This window comes from Sapajus apella, unplaced genomic scaffold (assembly GCF_009761245.1).
Source record: "Sapajus apella isolate SASKATOON/1434 unplaced genomic scaffold, GSC_monkey_1.0 scaffold37, whole genome shotgun sequence".
NCBI lineage: Eukaryota > Metazoa > Chordata > Mammalia > Primates > Cebidae > Sapajus > Sapajus apella.
Window position 1 is genome coordinate 21,641,718 of NW_022436977.1, and position 19,174 is coordinate 21,660,891.

The 19,174-nt window shown below is 45.9% G+C and overlaps 1 protein-coding gene across 1 annotated transcript in view; it reads left to right on the plus strand.

Moving 5' to 3' along the window:
• The window catches only part of TGM5 (transglutaminase 5), a 32,792-nt gene extending 14,382 nt beyond the window's left edge, over nt 1–18,410 (plus strand). Inside the window, exons 7-13 of the mRNA XM_032297716.1 lie at nt 10,667–10,802; nt 12,113–12,216; nt 12,323–12,562; nt 15,409–15,777; nt 16,256–16,416; nt 17,493–17,626; nt 17,845–18,410. Of these exons, the coding sequence (XP_032153607.1) occupies nt 10,667–10,802; nt 12,113–12,216; nt 12,323–12,562; nt 15,409–15,777; nt 16,256–16,416; nt 17,493–17,626; nt 17,845–17,998 (1,298 nt within the window). The 3' untranslated portion in view covers nt 17,999–18,410. The remainder of the gene's footprint in view (nt 1–10,666; nt 10,803–12,112; nt 12,217–12,322; nt 12,563–15,408; nt 15,778–16,255; nt 16,417–17,492; nt 17,627–17,844) is intronic.
• Nucleotides 18,411–19,174: the final 764 nt, after the last annotated feature.

Genomic DNA, 19,174 nt, shown 5'->3' on the forward strand with positions numbered 1-19,174 from the left:
CTGAGCTTAGGCAACCTACTAGCATATTCCTAAGAGCCTGGCTGGGAACTGTCTAGGTTCAAGATAGAAATGAGAAGAGAAGCTGAGTAATTAGGAAACTACAAACTGATTAGTGTCCTTTCTGAGCACAGAGAACACGCTCGATGAAGATGTGCACAGAGCTGTAGTGTGGGCCATGGGGCCACAGCAAGATGGCAACCCAAGGAAAATCACCTTGAATTTGGAGTTGTTCAGGGCCTGGTAGCCTGACTCTGGCCAGAGAGTTAGGGGAAGGGAGAAAACGTGTGGTCAGCATTTCAGATAGGAAATGGATACTATATTAGTAGAGGAAAAACTGAAAAATACACATGGGGAAAAGACGGTAAATGGAAGTTGGTTTGTGGGTGGCAAGAGGAGGAGACAGGGAGGAAATCATGAGGGGAGTGATACTTGGAAATGAGTCACACACTGCAGGTAAAAGGAGGAGGCTTTCTGCTTCACCCAGGGCCAAGCGCTTGCTCTGGGTCCTCACCCTTGCCCTGTCCCACACCCTGGCCAGCTCTCAGCCTCTTGGCCTGCACATGCTGATTTGGGTGGCAATCACAAAATTGTTTATTAAGCTGGGGAGAGAGGCCACACAAGATTTTTGCTCACAGGACTCTAGTTGAAGCCAGGTATACCAGATTTGCCCATAACTTCGTGTTTATTGGGGGCTCAGATCTTCTGGGCAGAATTTTGTGTGTGACAAAGCTTAGTGCATTTCATGTTCATGTATGTGCTGGGCCTATCTCTGGGCTCTAGGAAGAATGCAACATCCCTGGAGGAAGCTCAGAGAGCCCCAGGAGTCTGTCCAAGGGCACAAGGAAGTGTTGCCACCGAGAGAGTGACTTCGCCCAGTTAATGAGAATGGTCAGTAAGTCCCAAGCTTACTACTCTTCAGCTACAGAGTCAGCTCTTGAGTTGGATGAGTTGAGTGCCCAGGTGTAGGAAAGAAGGAATTCCACAGCTTTGAAACTCCAAGTCATGAAGATTTGGGTGAAAGGGGAGGTCTGAGTCCTTCCAGAAGTAGGCACAAGACTGACAGGTAGAGACTAGATCTTGGACAAGATAGAGAGGGAGCCTTCCAGTGTGTGGAAAAGCCTGACATCTAATGGGCCAGGTATGTGTGTGTATAGAAGGAGTGAGCCAGGTTTGGGTGTGGTTGTCTGGAATTGGGTGATGAGAGAAGTGGAGCCAGTGAATGGAGATTATGCAATGACAGTAAACCAATTAACATGTTTATGAGAATCATGGCCCTTTAGTGACCTGGAAAACAAAGGGTTGGGCAAAGTAGGTCAAACATGGCCTGGTCCCCTGTAGTTCAATCAGCACCAACCTTCCCCAAAAGGGCTACCATGTTATATATTAATAAATACAGTAGTTGGAAAAACTCATTCCTCCATCCAGCAATATGTATTGAGTCCTTATTCTACACCAGGCACTCACTGTGTCCCAAGAACTCTTGGATACAAGATGAGTAATACCCAGCTTCTGTCTTCAACCAAAGTTAAAGATTTAGTCAAACTCCTTAAACTCAAACAGCTCCCAAAGCATGTTTTTAAAAAAATACATACATTATTATTTCATAGCCACAATAACTAATGTTTATTGAGGATATCCTTTGTGCCAGGCATAGTTCTAAAACCCTAACAGCATAGAGTAGTGGAGAAGCATGTGGACTCTGGAGGCGGGCTGCGTGAGGTTGCACACCAGCACTACCATTAATTGTCTGAGTGACCTTAGGCAAGGCATTTAACCTGTGCCTCAGTTTCCTTTGATGTATGAGCGGGAAAGTAATGGTACCTACCTCATAGGATTATTGAAGGGATTGAGTGAGTTCACACTGGAGAGTGCTTAGAAAAGTGCCTGACTATAGTGAGTGTTCAGGAGGCATCAGCTAGGGTTATCTTATCTAATCCCCTGAATGACCTTATGAGGTGGGACCTATCATCTCCATTTTGCAGATAAGGAACTTGAGTGGCAGAGCCAGTCTCCTACCCAAGTCTGGCTGGCTCTGCAAGCCATGCTCTAACCATTAGGACATACTGCCTCATGAACATTGATAACAGCTGCCATTAATCCAGCACTAAGTCCGTCAGGAACACACTGGGCACTTACACTTTTACTAATCCTGACCACCTCCTGCAAAGCTGATATCCTTACAGCCATTTTCCAGATGAAGAAGCAGGCTTAAAGAGACCGAGGGCTTCTGGTCTGACTCAGACGTGCATCTCCCCTCTACAGCCCTGCCTCCCAGTGTTGCCTTTCAACATGTTGACACATTAACTTCAACTTCCCATAGAAAAATCACAAAAGGAGGCTTTGTGATTGAATGCAGTCAAAGATGAGGTTGTAATTTTTGGGATGTGCTGTGTTCTTGGCATCCATTTAGTTGCCTGTTACTTGAGAATTTTAGAGAACCCTTTGGCCTGCCCTTCCTGTGCTCAGAGCCACCCTAGGTCCTTGGTCTCTTCTTGTTCTGGTTGTTCACTCTTTGACAAGGTTGGGACCCTCAGCCCTTGGCCAGGTCTGGGAAATAATCTGGAATGCCTTGCACGATAGCAAGAGAACAGAGGGTACAGTGATGTTCTGTTGCCTGAAAACTCCCCAAAAGTCAGGTATGAAAAAGCCACCTAGTACATAATTTCATACATATGAGAGGTCCAGAATATGCCAATTCAGAGACAGAGAAAGTAGAGTGTGGTTGCTTAGGGCTGGGAGGAGGGGATAATTGGGAGTGACTGCTAATGAAATGGGGTTTCCTTTTAAGATGAAAATGTTTTGGAAGTAGACAGTGGAGATTGTTGTACAACCTGTGACTATATTACAAACCACTGAACTGTACACTTTACAAGAGTGAATTTTATGCTATGCGAATTATATCTCAAGAAAATTGTTTGCAAAAAAGCCAGGGATCCTGGGAATATGCCTGCTCTATTCTTGCTCATAACTGCCCGGGGTTGGGAGTGGGGAGGAGGACAGCAATGAGTTGGGCTGAGGGTTGGGAGGTACTGATGTGTGACTAGAAGCAGGTGTACGGCATCACCCCTCTTCTGTAAAATCAGGTCCTAGGTCCTAGGGGCTGTAAGGGGAAGGGGAGGTGGGAAACGGTGTGGGAGATGGGAGGCTGCCTGGTTGGGACTGGGACTGGACCCTCCTCTTCAACTAAAGCAACCCCACTTGCATGTCTTTTACATATCAAATCCTCACTTATGATTGGCTTGCATATAGGGCCCTCTGCTTAATACCTTTTTGAAAACCCCTGAGCTAGATATTATCTAAGATTTTTCTAACTCAATTATGTAGAGGTCTTTATAAACTATCTCATCATCATTTCAATATAATAACTCTTTTTCTCATTGCTTTTACCCTTAAGTCTCAAAGAAGGAACCGCAGCCAAGGCCCTGATGCATTATTTTACCTCAGCCTTTTCTTGGATCCCAGTTCAAACTCTTTTGTGCAATGCCCTGGACTAAACAGAAACCTGCCATTATTTTCCATTGATTTCCATTGACATACGATCGTATGGAATGTTCCCTCATCAGGTTGTTGACAAATATATGGAGAGTGGATAGAAAGATGTCTGGCACATAGTCTTATCTAAATGTTAGCTATTATAATCAGTCTGGTACTGTTTTAATCTCTGCCTCTTGGGCTCCAGGGGTTTGGCTGGGTCTTGTCCAAAAGTTGTTTATAGCTATCCCAGAAACTTCAGTTCCCCTCTCTACCACTTTTTCTCCCTTTTATTTCCTTTCTTTCCTCCTTGGGATGTTTAGAGTTAACTATATTCCTCATTTCATGGCACTTAGCATCATTGGTCTGCTCAGGCCCCTCTTTGTAAAGGTCCCCTCTTATTAAAATTGATCAATTAATTTCTCCCTTTTATCTCATAGCCTACTTCCATTCACCTCCCTGCACGATAAACATTTTAATGTGTTTAATATGTAGCATTGTAGTTGGATGTGTTTTCACAAAAAAATAATATTATTGGCCAGGTGTGGTGGCTTATGCCTGTAATCCCAGTACTTTGGGAGGCTGAGGTGGGCAGATCACGAGGTCAGGAGATCGAGACCATCCTGACCAGCATGGTGAAACCCTGTCTCTACTAAAATACAAAAAAAAATTAGCCGAGTTTGGTGGTGCGCGCTGGTAGTACCAACTTTTCAGGAGACTGAGGCAGGGGAATCGCTTGAACCCAGGAGGTGGAGGTTGCAGTGAGCCGAGATTGCACCACTGCACTCCAGCCTGGCAACAGAGTGAGACTCCATCTCAAAAAAAAAAAAATCATATTATTATCTTTGTGCAGTATTTTATTCAGTACAGTTTTGGTTTCATATATTGTATTTTTCTTTTATATGTATATAGTTTTTTTTTTTTTTAAGGCTAGTCAAGTGAAGCAGTGGGAGTGGAAAAGGAACAAAAAATCTGTAACTGGTTGTGATGAATTAGTGATAAACACAACTGCACTTGCACCAGTGTGTATTTTTCATCTTTAGAAGTTCCACTGGGTCTTTTTTTTTAACCTTCCATTTTTCTTCTCATTATGTTCATGTTTTTCTGTACCCCCTCTTTAGCATTTTGAGCATATTTATAATATTTAAAATAGCTCTCTGAGGTCCTTGTCTGCTTTTTTTTTGAGGTCAGCTTTTTAAAAAAATAATTTCAACTTTTGTTTTAGATTCAGGGATACCTGTGCAGGTTTGTTACGTGGGTATATTGCCTGATGCTGAGGTTTGGAGTATGAATGATTCATCACTCAGTGCTAATTTCATTATCTCTGGCATTTCTGGATCTGGTTCTACTAATTAATTTTTCTCCTGGCTATGAGCCATATTTTCATGTTTCTTTGCATGCTCGCTCATTTTTTTATTGTGTTATGTTGTTGAGAACTGGATTTTGTTTTATTTCTTTAAAGGACTTTGTGTGGTACAGCAATAAATTCCTTGCAGATCAATTTGAGCTATTGGAGGTTTGCTTTTAAGCTTTGTTGTGATGGCTCCAGAGCAATCTTTACTCTAAGCTTAATTTAGTCCCACTGTTAAGTCATGCCTCTTCTGAAGACTCTTATCAAATGCCTTATGTATTAGGCGGCCTCTCCACTCTATTGCTTTATCTGGCCTCCTGGAATTTCATCCCCATGCTTGCACACCACTCAGCCAAAGACTTGAAAGTCCCCTCTGCAGATCCCTAAAATACTCTCTCTGTTCAGCTGTCTTTCCTCCATACACTCCATTCTGCAAATTTCAGTCATCTTAGCCTCCCTCAATTGTGATCGCATCTCATTAACTCAATAAGACTGCTGAGTTCTTTTTTGGGCTTCCCGTCCCTGTGGATGCTGCTCTAGGAAGTCCCTCAACTGCGATTTGTCTGTTATTTTTCTCATGATCAGACTAGTACATGTTTTGGGGAGAAAGACAACAAAAGTAGTGCTTTCTGTTCACATAATATGAAGGGTACCTCCTGTCAACATGACTCATCACTGTTGATGTTGACCATGATGCCTGGCTGAGGTGGTTCAGTCTTTGCTAGCATGAAGTGGCAGGGATGAGTCTACAGTTTGTGTCTGTACAGTCAGTTTGTCCAAACCAGGATCTAATTAGGAACCAAGCATTGCATCTGGTTGCAATGTCCTTTGTGTCTCCTTTAATTTCAAAGAGACCCTTTAATTCAATATGTGACTTTGTTGAAGATACTGAGACCATTGTCCTGCACAACTCTACCTTTTAGACTTACCTGAGGACTTCATTGTATTGTTGGTCTTCTTGTTCCTCTGTTCTTTGTATTTAGCAACCATAAGTTAGATAAAAAATATTCAAATCAAACATTTTACTAGAGCCTTGTCCTTTTAAAGCTGTCTCCTGATTGTCCATCCACACATAAGCAGCTGAAATTTTTGTGTTTTCTCTATCGGTCCAGGAGACTGACTTCTGTGAAGATGGAGGTAGTAGACTGTAGTGTTCATTGTGAAGGGGCCTTTTTTTTTTTTTTTTTTACCACTTATGACCCCCCCACACACACCCAGGTAACCCTTACAAATCTGCCACAGAGCCACAGAGCAGGTCTCACAGCTCCATGGGAAATGCCCAGTGCCATCCTCTGGGATGCCATTTTCATCTAATGCACGATCCAGGTCCTATATGCTGCGCTTAGCGCCTTCAAGATTGATATCCTTGTTTCCATTTCCTATTTCTCTGTAAACAGTGCTCACTTGCACTTCTTGAGTAACAGGTTATTGCGCTTCGATGATTAGGGCTCAGTTCTTAATTGCCCCCATCCCCTTATCAAAAAATAATTTTCATAAGGCCTTGTTCTAGTGTAGGCTAGAAGATTGGAGATTATCATGGAAGACAGGTGATACACCTTTGCATATTTGAGGTACTGTTAAGGAAACAAATAAGATTTCGTTTCCTTGCCATTACAGATGAGAGAGAACAGTTCAAATATGATCTAGTGATGGCATATCTGAAAAACCAAAGCAATAGGACCCATCTTGGTTATAAGGGTTGATTGAAGGCATGGGATAAAGAGCAGGAAGTTATATATTTATCATTTGGAAGCTTAGTGCATCCAGGGACAGACTAAAAGATAATAAAAGTCATCACATTTACACGCAATTACTTTGACTCTATGAGCTGGAGCTTTGGCCACATTTCTTGATATAAGCCATGGGAGTATGGCATTAAAGCTAACTGAATACATTTCAATAAATTGAACTCTAACTTTCCACTGAATTTTCTTATAAAATTAGGGCCACATTTCTGCATGGGGGCAAAAAGAACTTTACAGCCAGTCATGAAACATACTCGATATTTTATTTTATTTTAGACAAGATCTCACTCTGTCACTCAGGCTGGAGCACCCAGGCTGAAGTGCAGTGGCACCATCATGGCTCACTGCAGCCTCAACCTCCTGAGCTCAAACAATCCTGCCTCAGCCTCCTGAGTATTTGGGACCACAGGCGTGTGCCACCATACCCAGCTATTTTTCTATTTTTATTTTTTGTAGAGGTGAGGTCTCACTATGTTGCCCAGGCTGGTCTCAAACTCCTGGACTCAAGCAATCCTCCCTCCTTGGCCTCCTAAAGTGCTGGGATTACCAGTGTGAGCCACTGCCTGGCCCCATACTCGTTATTTTAATATACTCTCAGGACACGGTCCGCTACCCATCAAGGGAAGTTGTACTCCTCAAAGGCAGGAATGTCTTTCATTTTTGTATCCTCTTCATCTAATTGACTACCTGGTCTCAATACTTATCACTGAATGAGTACTAAATGGCTGAATGAATAAATAAAATTACTGATGCTGAGAATGCGGTGTGATATACCTTGATAACACTGTGGTCCCTTCCCAACTCTGAGATCTTGTTCATCTTTGCCCAATTGTCACTGCATCAGTGCATATAGTGTATGCATGTACATAAATACAGATGCCACACATGAGTTTCTCTTTTACAAGGAACTCAGTTTCCACAAAATCATCAATGACAGATCACCTAAATCTCATGTCAAACTGTGAGTCATCAGGACTGATAGTCTGCAGAAAGAGGTTAAAGGTGCCTTACTTCAACAGGAATATAGTGAGCACCTACCCTGTGCCCAGCCTTGTACTAGGAATGTAGAAATGCAAGCAAAGTCTTATCTGAGCTCAACTCTAGGGGGATTAGTAATTTGGCAGACAATGTAAGACATACACATTCAATTACAAAGAGCTAAATCCAGTGCTGAAATATGTAACACAGGTGATTGGGGTTATGTGAGAACATGAGAAGGGATGAGTGTGGTGTGGAGTCATTGGTGTATTGAGGCTGAGATGTGGCTGGGATGTCCCGTGGAGTTGCAGTGTAGCAGCCTGCAGTTAAAAGCATGAGAGGCTTTGAGATCAGAGAACCATGGGTTTATGTCCTGCCCTGGCTTTTCTCTTTCTGCCATGTGAGCTTACCTCTCTAAACTTCAGGTGTCTCATCTTTAAAGTTGGGATAATCATATGCGTATGAAGAGGACTAAGGGAGATAATGACTGTGCAGTGCTTGGCACCACGCACCTTTAGTGATGATGATGTCCTTGACTAGAAAGAAAGACTGAGAGGACAGGAAGATAGTCCTTTCACTGAGCGATGTGTTCGTTGACAGCAAGGCCCCTAGACAGACTCAAGATTCAAATTGAGGAGTCCTGAGCACAGAAGTGAGACAGAAAGCCATAGATGGGATGAGCTCTTCATGGGAGGACAGAACCAGAAGGACAAAGGGAGCAAGGCCTCTGGAAACACGCATGTGCATGACTTGTGCTGCACAGATCTGAGAGCCTTGAAGCTGACGCCTTGGCTTCACTCCCTATGTGAGAAGCCATTCTTGCCCCTCTGTGGTCCCTTCCCAACTTCATTCTGTTCCACTGTGACAATCTGTGCCCCATCGAAGTCCTCTCACAAGCCATGATGAGCAAAGGGTGAGACCAGATCAGTGCAAAACCATCATCACTCAAAGCTGATGCTCTATGGACAGTTGAGCTTGGTACCCAAAGCATATCACACAGCCATTAGGATAGTGGTGTGTTGAACTGAGAAATCACCAGAATGGGGAAAAGATTCTCAAGACACCATTCGTCCATCCATCCAGCAAAGATGCAGCAAGATGCAAAATGGGCCTTACCCTGTATTGTTAATAGCTGAGTAATGACAAAGATGAGTAACACGCAATCCCTGCCCTCAGGAAGACAGACTCCTAAAGAATTCATTACAAGCCTTGTACTCTGGTCTAATAGAAAACTTCAAAGTGCTTCAAGACCAGTTGCCTGTGTTAAAGTGGGAAAGTGCCCATCAAGTCATGTTTAGCAGGGGTTGACACCAGTATTGACACTTTGGATGGCCACTCATGAACTCATTCATCCAGGTGAAGGGCGAGAGGAGGCTTGCTCACTGCTCTCCCTTCCTGCCCTCCTCCTTGGCACATTTTCTTGTCACTGTGAGTGTCATCCACCTCCTGACTGTACTTTTAGCATAAATGTGTCCATGCAATGCTGCTGTCTTTCCTCACTGCTGTCTCAGGGTCCTTCAGTGAGAGCTTTTCAATCTTCAGCCTCACCTCTGCAGCTGTCCTGTTTCACCTCCACCTACAACCCACTTGTCAGCTCTGCCCATTCCCTGCCCTAGTTCTTCAGCCCTGTTCAGACCTGCCACATGACGGAAAGCTCAAGGCTCCCTTTGGGCTTCTCCCCTCCCTTTTCTGGTCACATCCAGGGGACTTTCCCTACCCTGGCCTGGAGAGACTGTGTGTCAAAGTGCAGAATAAGAAGACTGTGAGCTAAAATCTATACGCAATTAAATGTTTAAAGTAAAAATTATAAATTTTTTTAAATGACAGTAGTGTGTGTAAGAATCCTTAGAAAGAACCATATTTTTGACTCAGTCGTCTGACCCTGGGGAGGGAGATATTGATCTACAAAGCTATTTATTACAGTATTGATAATGGGGAAAATTGAAAACCAGCTAAATGTTTCAAAATAATCACCACTAAAATCTTGCTTTTGGCAAATATTTGATAATATAGGAAAATGTTTGGGATGTAAAATTAGATGAAAACATGAAAATGCTGAACTGTATACATACTACTGAGAGCTGGACTTGGTATTGACTGTAAGCTTAGCAGTAAAACCAGGATCTGAGTGATGGCTCTGCCTCTTACAAGCTGTGTGACCTTGGTCAAGGTAGCAAACTTTCTTAGCCTCTGATTCTTTGTCTTCAAAATGGAGATAATAATAGTAGCCAGCATGTAGTGTTGTCCCGAGGATAATGCGTATGAAACGTTTAGCACTATGCCCAGCTGGTACATACTGTTATTGTTATTATTAAATTGAGTGGGCTGTCATTGCTGGACTTGAAGGGACAGGGATGCCCAGAGCATTTTGTGATGGGATTTTCCTGTTCTTAAAAGAGCACAGAATGGGGGAGATATGGCAGAAGATAAAGAAAGGAAGTTGGCTGGCAAATAGAATGTGTGGCCCCCAGGAATAGAGATAATACTCTACCTTCTTTCAAGAATTTCCCTGCCAGGTAGAAACTCTCACTTTTCTAAGCCCTTGTTACATAGGTTTCTTTTCTTCTTGGCTTTATCTGTGATGCTTCTTTTTGACTTTATCTGTGATGCTTCCCTAGAGAGGCTTCCAAGATCATATACCCAGGAAAAAGGGGGAATCCAAGCCACAGAACTTTTTGCTTAAGAATCTGATGGTCGCAGGCAATAATCCTAACCATAAAAAGGAATAGAATTCCAGCTTTGGCTTGAAGATGGAGACTTAAGGCCAGAATAGAAATGCAGTTGAGTCAGGCCTTCGAGTTTTGCCAAAGGAGAGGCATGCTTGTCCCACCCTCATGGCATAAGCAGGAGAACTCACAGCTTGCTAGACTTTCTGTTGGCTTAGGCAGTGCTTATCTGAGCTGCCAGCAACCCAATCTTTCCATAGAATCTCTCTCATGAGCTCCAGAAGTGGGGAAGGAAGTTGGAAATAAATATCACTATTCCAGTGCTCCAGATAGCTCCAGCATGGTCCTGCAGATGGCAAATGAAAGATTTCCCCAGGCCCAGGGCCCTAAGTCCCAGAATATACAGGTCCTGAATCCACAGCTCACAGGTGATTTTTTTTCTGCCCATTTTGCAGTGATGAGGTGTCTGGGGATCCCCACCCGTGTGATCACCAACTTTGACTCTGGCCACGACACAGATGGAAACCTGATCATAGATGAGTATTATGACAACACGGGCAGGATTTTGGGGAATAAGAAAGATACTATCTGGTGAGAAACAACCTCTCAACCTATTTCTAGCGCCGCACATCAGAGCTAAGCCCCATGGCAGGAAGAAGGGCAGTACGATGTCCATGAGCCTTCTCCCCTTCACCTCCTGCACCCCACCCCAACTCTGCCAAGGCTGCCCGCACCCCTCTTGCCAATCTTCAGCTGGGAGACAGCTGAGCAAAGCCCGTCTGGGGTTTAGGAGTCTCACACCGTGAGTGTCCTGCCCTGTGTTGAGGCTTTCATCTTTGTCACCTCCTTCATAGAACCTCCTAGTTCTGTAGGGCCTAGAGAAAATTTCCCCACTGCCCTCTGAAGATTTGTTTTAAAAAAAATCAACTCACCAAATCAGATCAATAGGAGAAAAGGTATATGCATTTATAAACATGTACACTGGAGCCTTCAGAACGAAGACCCAAAGATACAGGAGAAATTGTCCATTTTTATGCTTAGTCTAACAGAGTATGGACAGCCATGTAGAAATATGCTTGGACAAATGGTATGACCTAACGCTAATAGACTGAGTGGGGAAACCCAGCCCTGTCTGTCTACATTCTGCTTGGCCTCTCTGAGCATGTGCTCCTTCCCAGTATGGGGCAGGACCCTCTCTGGAATGAGGGTCTTATGACCTACAGTCAAATAGGGTAGCTCAGATAAATTTCTTATGCCCAGTTTTTATGTCAGGGTAATATTTTTAGGTTTTAAGACTGGCTTTAGGGAAAAGGGGTTCTGGTTTCCGTGACCTTCCCACCTTCAGGAAGAGAGATTTTAGTTTCTATGGCTAGCCATGGGGGTAAGAGAGACTGAGGGACACAAAGACAGGAAGAGGTCCAAAAAAACCACTTCTGCTTCTGATACTTTTATTTTGGGGTATTGTTTCCTGAGTCCCAACATCCTGAGTTCTGATCACAGGACGGCCTTACCTCTGAACACAAAGACCACAAGTGCCTCTGTGAGTCAGCAACACACACAGGCTCAAGTGATTCTCCACCTCAGCCTCCCAAGTAATTAGGACTATAGGCATGCACCAGGATGCCTAGCTAACTTTTTTTTTTTTTTTTTTTTTTTTTTTTTTGAGGCAAGGTCTTGCTTTATTGCCCAGGTTAATCTTGAACTCCTGAGCTCAAGCAATGTTCTCACTTCAGGCTCCCAAAGTGCTAAGATTATAGGCAGGAGCCACCGGGCCTGGCTACCCACAGAGGTTTCAAGCCCTGTGTGTGCTAAGTCTGTACAGTTCACTTGTTCATCCATCCCTTGCCTTGTTCTATAAAGAGTAAGCAATACTACGTCTACCTTGGCTCTGTTTGACACAGGAACTTCCATGTCTGGAATGAGTGCTGGATGGCCCGGAAGGATCTCCCTCCTGGATATGGAGGCTGGCAGGTACTGGACGCCACACCTCAGGAGACAAGCAATGGTGAGGCTCTCCAGAAGAAAGGCAGGACCCACTCCCATGAAGAGTGCCCCACCCCTGCCCAGCCCTGCAACAAATGGCCCACCGAGGCTTCCCTGTTCTCCTTCAGGCCTCTACTGCTGTGGCCCTGCCTCTGTCAGAGCCATCAAAGAAGGAGAAGTGGACCTGAACTACGACACACCCTTTGTGTTTTCCATGGTGAATGCTGACTGCATGTCCTGGCTTGTCCAGGGAGGGAAGGAGCAGAAGCTACACCAAGACACGAGTTCTGTTGGCAATTTTATCAGCACAAAGAGCATCCAGAGTGATGAGCGGGATGACATCACGGAGAACTACAAGTATGAAGAAGGTATGACTAAGCCAGCCCTACTAAGAGCCCCAGCCCTAGAGAGTCAGAGAGCATCTGCCGGGCAGGACCCAGCCCCACTGTCTCCTCAGCCGTTCAGTTTTGAGGCCCCAGTTGGGGTGGCCCCATGGCCTTACTTCCTCATGCCACCTCCACCCCACATCCTGCAGGTCAGCGAGCTCCCACCACAGGCACTCACATGGACTGGAGAGCCCCAACAGAATATGAATCCTTCACCCCTGCTTCTCCCCCCAAAATCAGCCTCCCATTGAAGATAGCAGGGAATTTAGTAAACACTCTGCCATTCATTTATTTTATTTAGGGTACTGTTTAATTCACTGTGTTTCATTGAGTCTTTGGAGGACAGGCTGAGGTGAGGCCGGATGTTCACTCCCACCTTCTCCCTGTGGAGCTGCAGGGCCAGAGGCTGACTCTGAGGTGACAGCCCTGGCAGCAGGGCCACAGGGGAGGCTATGTTGGTCAGGTATAGATGAATGCCTGGAAATTGAAAATGTCCAGTCACTAGGTTCAACCACCAGGAAGCCAGGCAAAAATATCCAGTCCATGAGGGCTAGAGGCAGGGTGAGGGCCAGAGCTGGGATCTGGCTGGGGAGGATCTGAGCAGGCACAAGTCAGGGTGGGTAGAGAGTGGTGGGGAGGGCCGATCAGTTGCTGGGAATACTGGTGAGTGGGTGTCTGTGGTTCATCTACATGGGCCTCAGGGACAGATGCAGGGAGGCTCCAGAATTCCCCGCCTGGGAAGAGGGTCCTCAGTAGGGGATGAGTGTTGAACACAGCCCAGCAGTGCTGTCACCACCTACTTCCCAGGGACTCTGGCCTCATCTTGGCTGGGTAGCCCCAGAAATGGATCCTGAGGCAAGGATTCAAATCCAAGTGGTTTATTTATGAGGCAATCCTGGAAATCCTGGTAGCAGAGTGAGGAAGGGAGACAGGGAAAGGAAGGAAGTGGATGTAGAGTACATTTTCAAGCCTGTTAGCACAATGGACAGCTGGCTGGGAGCTCTGGGAGTGAGGCTGCCAGGGAAAATACAGGACAAATAATGCTTTAGTGTAAGTATGTCCCAGGCCAGGAGTTGTAGTTTACACCTGCAATCCGAACACTTTGGGAGGCTGAGATGGGAAGCTCGCTTTAGCATAGGAACTCGAGACTGCAGTGATTTATGGTGTTACTGCTGTATTGCAGCCTGGGCAACACAGTAAGATCCCATTTCTTAAAATAAAAAAGAAAAAGTCCCAAATTATTTGTTGTTTATTTGAAATTCAAATTACCTCATATTTTTGTTTCTAAATCTGGCAACCCTATCACTGATTCAGTGTGATAGGGTTGCACTTTTGGCACTTTTAGCCCTCCCCATGCCTGAGCTGAGTCTGCTTAGGTGACAGAGAACGTCTCAGAGTTGCAGGGGCTGCAATTTGAAAGTAGGTCCTGTGGGCACTGAAACAGCTAATACCAAGGGAATACGGGCAGGGCTTTGACAGCATTTGATAGAGAGGCCCTTAGGGTCCCCTGTGTACTCAGGGGGATTGAAGCCATATCCTGGTGGGCCTGAGGGTCCTGTTCAGGTGTTCCTTGGGCCAGTCTTCTCCCATCCAGCTGGACAGGGTCTGGGGTTGCACAGACCACAGATGCGCTAAATTGGATTCCCATCTCTTTGTGCACATTCTTTTTTTTTTTTTTTTTTTTTTTGAGATGGAGTCTCGCTCTGTCACCCAGGTTAGAGGCAATATGGCACAATCTCAGCTCACTGCAACCTCTGCTTCCCGGGTTCAAGCAATTCTTCTGTCTCCTAACTCCTGAGTAGCTGGGATTACAGGTACCTGCCATCATGCCTGGCTAATTTTTTTTGTATTTTTAGTAGAAATAGGGTTTCACCATGTTGGTCAGACTGGTCTTGAACTCCTGACCTCAAGTGATCCACCCCACCTTGGCCTCCCAAAGTGCTGGGATTACAAATGTAAGCCATTGTGCTCAGCCTGTTGGCCCACTCTTACTGAAGTAAATGTCTCCAGATTCTCTTTGGTCTGGAACTGGGTTTAGAAAGACTCCCAGAGCAAGGGTATAAAAGTGGCCTCTGCCTAAGGATGTTGTGGCAAATGCATTGAAGGGGTAGAGCTGGTCCCTGGAGACAGTAAGGACTCAAAAAAGGCAGCTTCTGGAATTATAAGGAAGGCAGAGGCAAGTACTCCTCCACATGTGACCCACAGGGACCCCTGAGATAGAGCAGGGAACCTGGGGCCACTCTGGGAACTCTGCATGCCTAGACTTCCTCTCATATTTATATACTTATTTACTGCGCTTCTCCGTTCCTCAGCTTCCAGGAATTAGTCTCTCCCCGACCAATAATCTGGCTCCGGAACAGGAAATCACACCATTCCCCTGCCGTCTTTAAGAGATTTATTTCTCTGCGTTTGTGGGCCTTTGTTTTTCCCTTGAGGACATCAGGATAGAATCAAGTGGCCACAAGCACAGGTTTTAGAGTTGGGCAGGTTTGATTTCCACCTGGGCTCTGCTCCTTACTAGCTGTGTGACTTGCGCAGGTAGCATGACTTCTTTTAGCCTCCTTTTCTTTATCTGTGCATAGAAGAAGAATAATAAGAAGAATGGTAATGGTAATAATACACCTTGCTTGTGGTTGATATAGGAGGAAGGGTGTGAAGTACCCAGCAGAGCCTGCCTGGGAAAGCTCACAAGGAGTGGAGGAAATGCTTGTTACTGGGAATGAAGGCTTGGAGCTGTTGGTGGAGATATTGGGTGGGGGAATGGCACTCAGCCTCAGCCTACCCGGATCAGCCTGGCTCACAGCTAGTGCTGTGCTCTCCCCCATCAGGTTCCCTCCAGGAGAGGCAGGTGTTTCTGAAGGCTCTGCAGAAGCTGAAGGTTAGAAGGTTCCATGGCTTCCGAAGAGGAGCAGAGTTACAACCTTCCAGGCCCACACCACTGAGCCAGGACAGCCCTCGGAGCCTGGATGTGCCTTCCCTTCGACCCAGTGATGTGGTGCAGGTCTCCCTGAAATTCAAGATGCTCGACCCACCCAACATGGGCCAGGATATATCCTTTGCTCTGCTGGCCCTCAACATGTCCTCCCAGTTCAAGGACCTCAAAGTGAACCTGAGTGCCCAGTCTCTGCTGCACGATGGCAACCCCCTGCCCCCATTCTGGCAAGATGTGGCGTTCATCACACTCTCTCCTCAAGAAGGTACGCGCATGCACAGATTGTGTACGCAGAGTCGGTTTTGGCAATGTCAGTGGAGTTGAACCAGCCAACAGTGTTCTGGGATCAGACCCCTGAGACCCTGTTATTCCTACTGTCCTCTCCGGCACAGACTTCTCCTCCTTCCCTCTTTTTCTTCCTTCTCCCGTCCTTCCTAGTATCGCCTTTTCTTTCCCTCCTTTCTCTTCCTTTCCTATCCCAATAAAAGTAGCTGGTTTTGCAGAAAAAGCCTGAGATTTGGAGTCTCTGAGACCTTGGTTGGAGCCTCAGCTCTCTCATTTCCTAGCAGAATGGCCTTGGGCTGCCATTTTGGCTCTTTACAGCTCATTTCCTCATCTGAAAAGCTACCACCTGCTTCTCTGGGACTCGGTACATGTTGACTCCCTCTTCTCTGTGGAAGAGGGCCTCAGGTCCGGCTGATTTTTTCAGCTATTCTCACCCAATCCTTGTGTTCTCTCTTTAGCAAAGGCCTACCCCTGCAAAATCTCCTATTCCCAGTACAGCCAGTACCTGTCAACAGACAAGCTGATCCGCATCAGCGCCTTGGGTGAAGAGAAAAGCAGTCCCAAGAAAATCCTGGTGAACAAGATCATCACCTTATCTTACCCGAGCATCACGATTAATGTAGGCAGGACTCCCACAAATGGCTTGTGGGGCCCCTGGGTCCGGTGGGGAGGGGGTGAAACCCTGTGAGAGGGCAGCCTAGGCCTGCTTAGGAGAGCATCCCCTCTTTCCTTTGCCTCTTCTGGTGTTCCAGGAGGAGGAAGTTCGTCTGAAAGGTCTTCATCCTCTTGTACCGCCCACTAGAGGCTTTATGGATGGATACTTGAGCAGGTGCCATGGACAATGGGAGAGCCCCCTCTTGTGCCACTCCTGCTGTTGGCCTTCCCCATGGGTCAACGTAAGGAAAGTGAACCCAGATGGTAGGGTCTCTGGTCGGGGGAGAGCCTTGTCTGAAGGTTAATTCACTTGATTTGCCATTGTTTGGCTGTGAATCCTTGGACAAGCCCTTGGGCCTCTGTTTCTTGAACTATCAGAGAGGGGATTAGATTAGATGGCCTCTGAGGACCCTCCTGCTCTGACATTCTGTGGTCTTCCGAGTGGGAAGATTTGAAGGGCTCCCTTCCTTCCCGTGCTTTCTCCCCAAGGCCAACCAAACCTCCTAGACCCTGTCATGTAAGCCCATGGAGTCCCCTCCAGTGGGGAAACACGAAGAACTTGGGCTTTTATGGCATCTTAGCAAAGAAGCAATATGTTTTTACAGAAGTGACAAGAGAAAGGGAAAGGACCAAGAGTCTCGAGGGGTGGCAAACTGTGGGAAGGCAAATACATGGGAAACTCATGGTAGATAAAGCTTACTTAGGCAGTTTATGGTTTAGATTCCTCTTGTGCCTGCTTCAGCTTCAGGCCCATAAGGGTCTAAAGTCATCTCTGGTGATTAGCCTTTGCCCTTCCTGGTAGAGGGGGAGGGGGGACACCTTTGCAAATTTATGTCCTGCTTTTAGGCAAATAAGGAGAAACCAGAGAGCTTTTCTTGTATCTGCTTCTTCTCAATTGTCTTTGGCTCAAAGTAATTCTTATGCCAAAGTGGTATATTTGGGGGTGGCATATTCTGCCACCCTAGAGAACAGTGCCCTTCATAAATGTCTGGTGAGTTGGGGAATGAGGACTAACTCTCCTTTCCCTCCTGGTCTGTTCAGGTTCTAGGAGCAGCCGTTGTGAACCAGCCACTCTCCATACAGGTGATATTTTCAAACCCCCTCTCAGAACAGGTTGAGGGCTGTGTGCTGACTGTGGAAGGAAGCGGCCTCTTCAAGAAACAGCAGAAAATCCTGTGAGTGCTGCAAGTGCTCAACCTTCTCTTCTGTTCCCCTCCCTCACTCCGAGATTGGCTCTATCCTTCTCCCTGGACCCTAGCTCCTGGGCCAGGCCTACAACACTGGGGAAGGGAAAGTGGAAGCACTCCCTTCCACTTGGGCGGCTGGGTGGAAAAAGTCTCCAGGGTCATCATCATGCCTATGGTTTTCTGACATACTCCATTCTCTGTTGCAGCCTTGGAGTCCTCAAACCTCAACACCGAGCAAGTGTCATTCTGGAGACCGTCCCCTTCAAGAGTGGCCAAAGGCAGATCCAAGCTAATATGAGGAGCAACAAGTTTAAGGATATCAAGGGGTACAGGAATGTATACGTAAACTTTGCGTTATAAATTCTGGAACAATGTGCTGGATGTGTGAAGTTCAAGCCTCAGGAAAAGGAGCAAGTTCAAATGCAAACTGCACCATTCCCCCCCACAACAGAGACTTCACAGGGCTCCAGCGAGAGCAGCAGAGGGGGACGCCATGAATGGACGTTTTCTTAGACCATTTGCACAGCTATCCTGGACTCTGTTCAGGGCCCAGGGATTCCACCATGTCCCATCCAGAGATTCCAGGGATTTCACGGTCTCCTATCCAGAAGTGTGATTTGGCACAGAGGTCAAATGATACTGGTAGGACTTGGCCATGACTTACTGCCCCCTAGATATCCAGGAAAGAAAAAGACAGGCTGAACAGCTCACTGTCCTTTTGTTGTTGCAGTAGCTAATTCCCTAATATGAACAAACTTCAGAACTTGCTCTCCTTTGCCCCACGTAATCACTTTCCTACCTGTTCTCTGGATGCTGGAGTATGCTATTCATTCATTCAAAAAATATTGAGTGTCTAGCATATGTCAGAAATGGTTCTGAGTGTAGGGGCAAAAAGTAAACAAAGCAAAGTCCCTGCCCTCATGGAGCTTACATTTCTAGTGGAGGCAGGGGAGGTAGACAATTAACACGTCAACAAATAAGTAAGTTACTCACAGGTGGTGTATCAGTCAGGATCCAGCCAGAAAAAAAAAAAAACCTCACAGGTGTTTCTACATACTACCTACCATCTTTTGTCTTTGGGAAAAAAAAAAAAAAAAAAAAAGCCTGCCAGAACTTTCACCCTTGGCCTTCCTTTGAATCCTTTCCCATATCACATCCAAGAGGTCCATCAGTCCTAACATTACCAGCCTATTTACTCAAAGCCCACCTACATACTGCGGTCCTGGATGGCCTTGGGTTGGCTGGGGAGATAAAGCGGGCTGAATGACACAATGAGGTAGACTTTGGGTGGGGGATGGAATACGCTCAAGAATTTTCTATTAGTTGCAGCCAGCCTGTGTTTATGGTCATGCAAACTCTACCCTTTCTGATTCCTACTGAACACAAAACAATTCTGATCATTGTCTCCTCTGAGATGCCCCTGCTTTCTTGTGGCACCACACAAAGTTCTGCACAAAGAAAGGCATTATGCACTTGCTCTCTTGGTACTGGGTATATGACTGAGACAGCTGTCCTATTAAATACACACACAGTAAA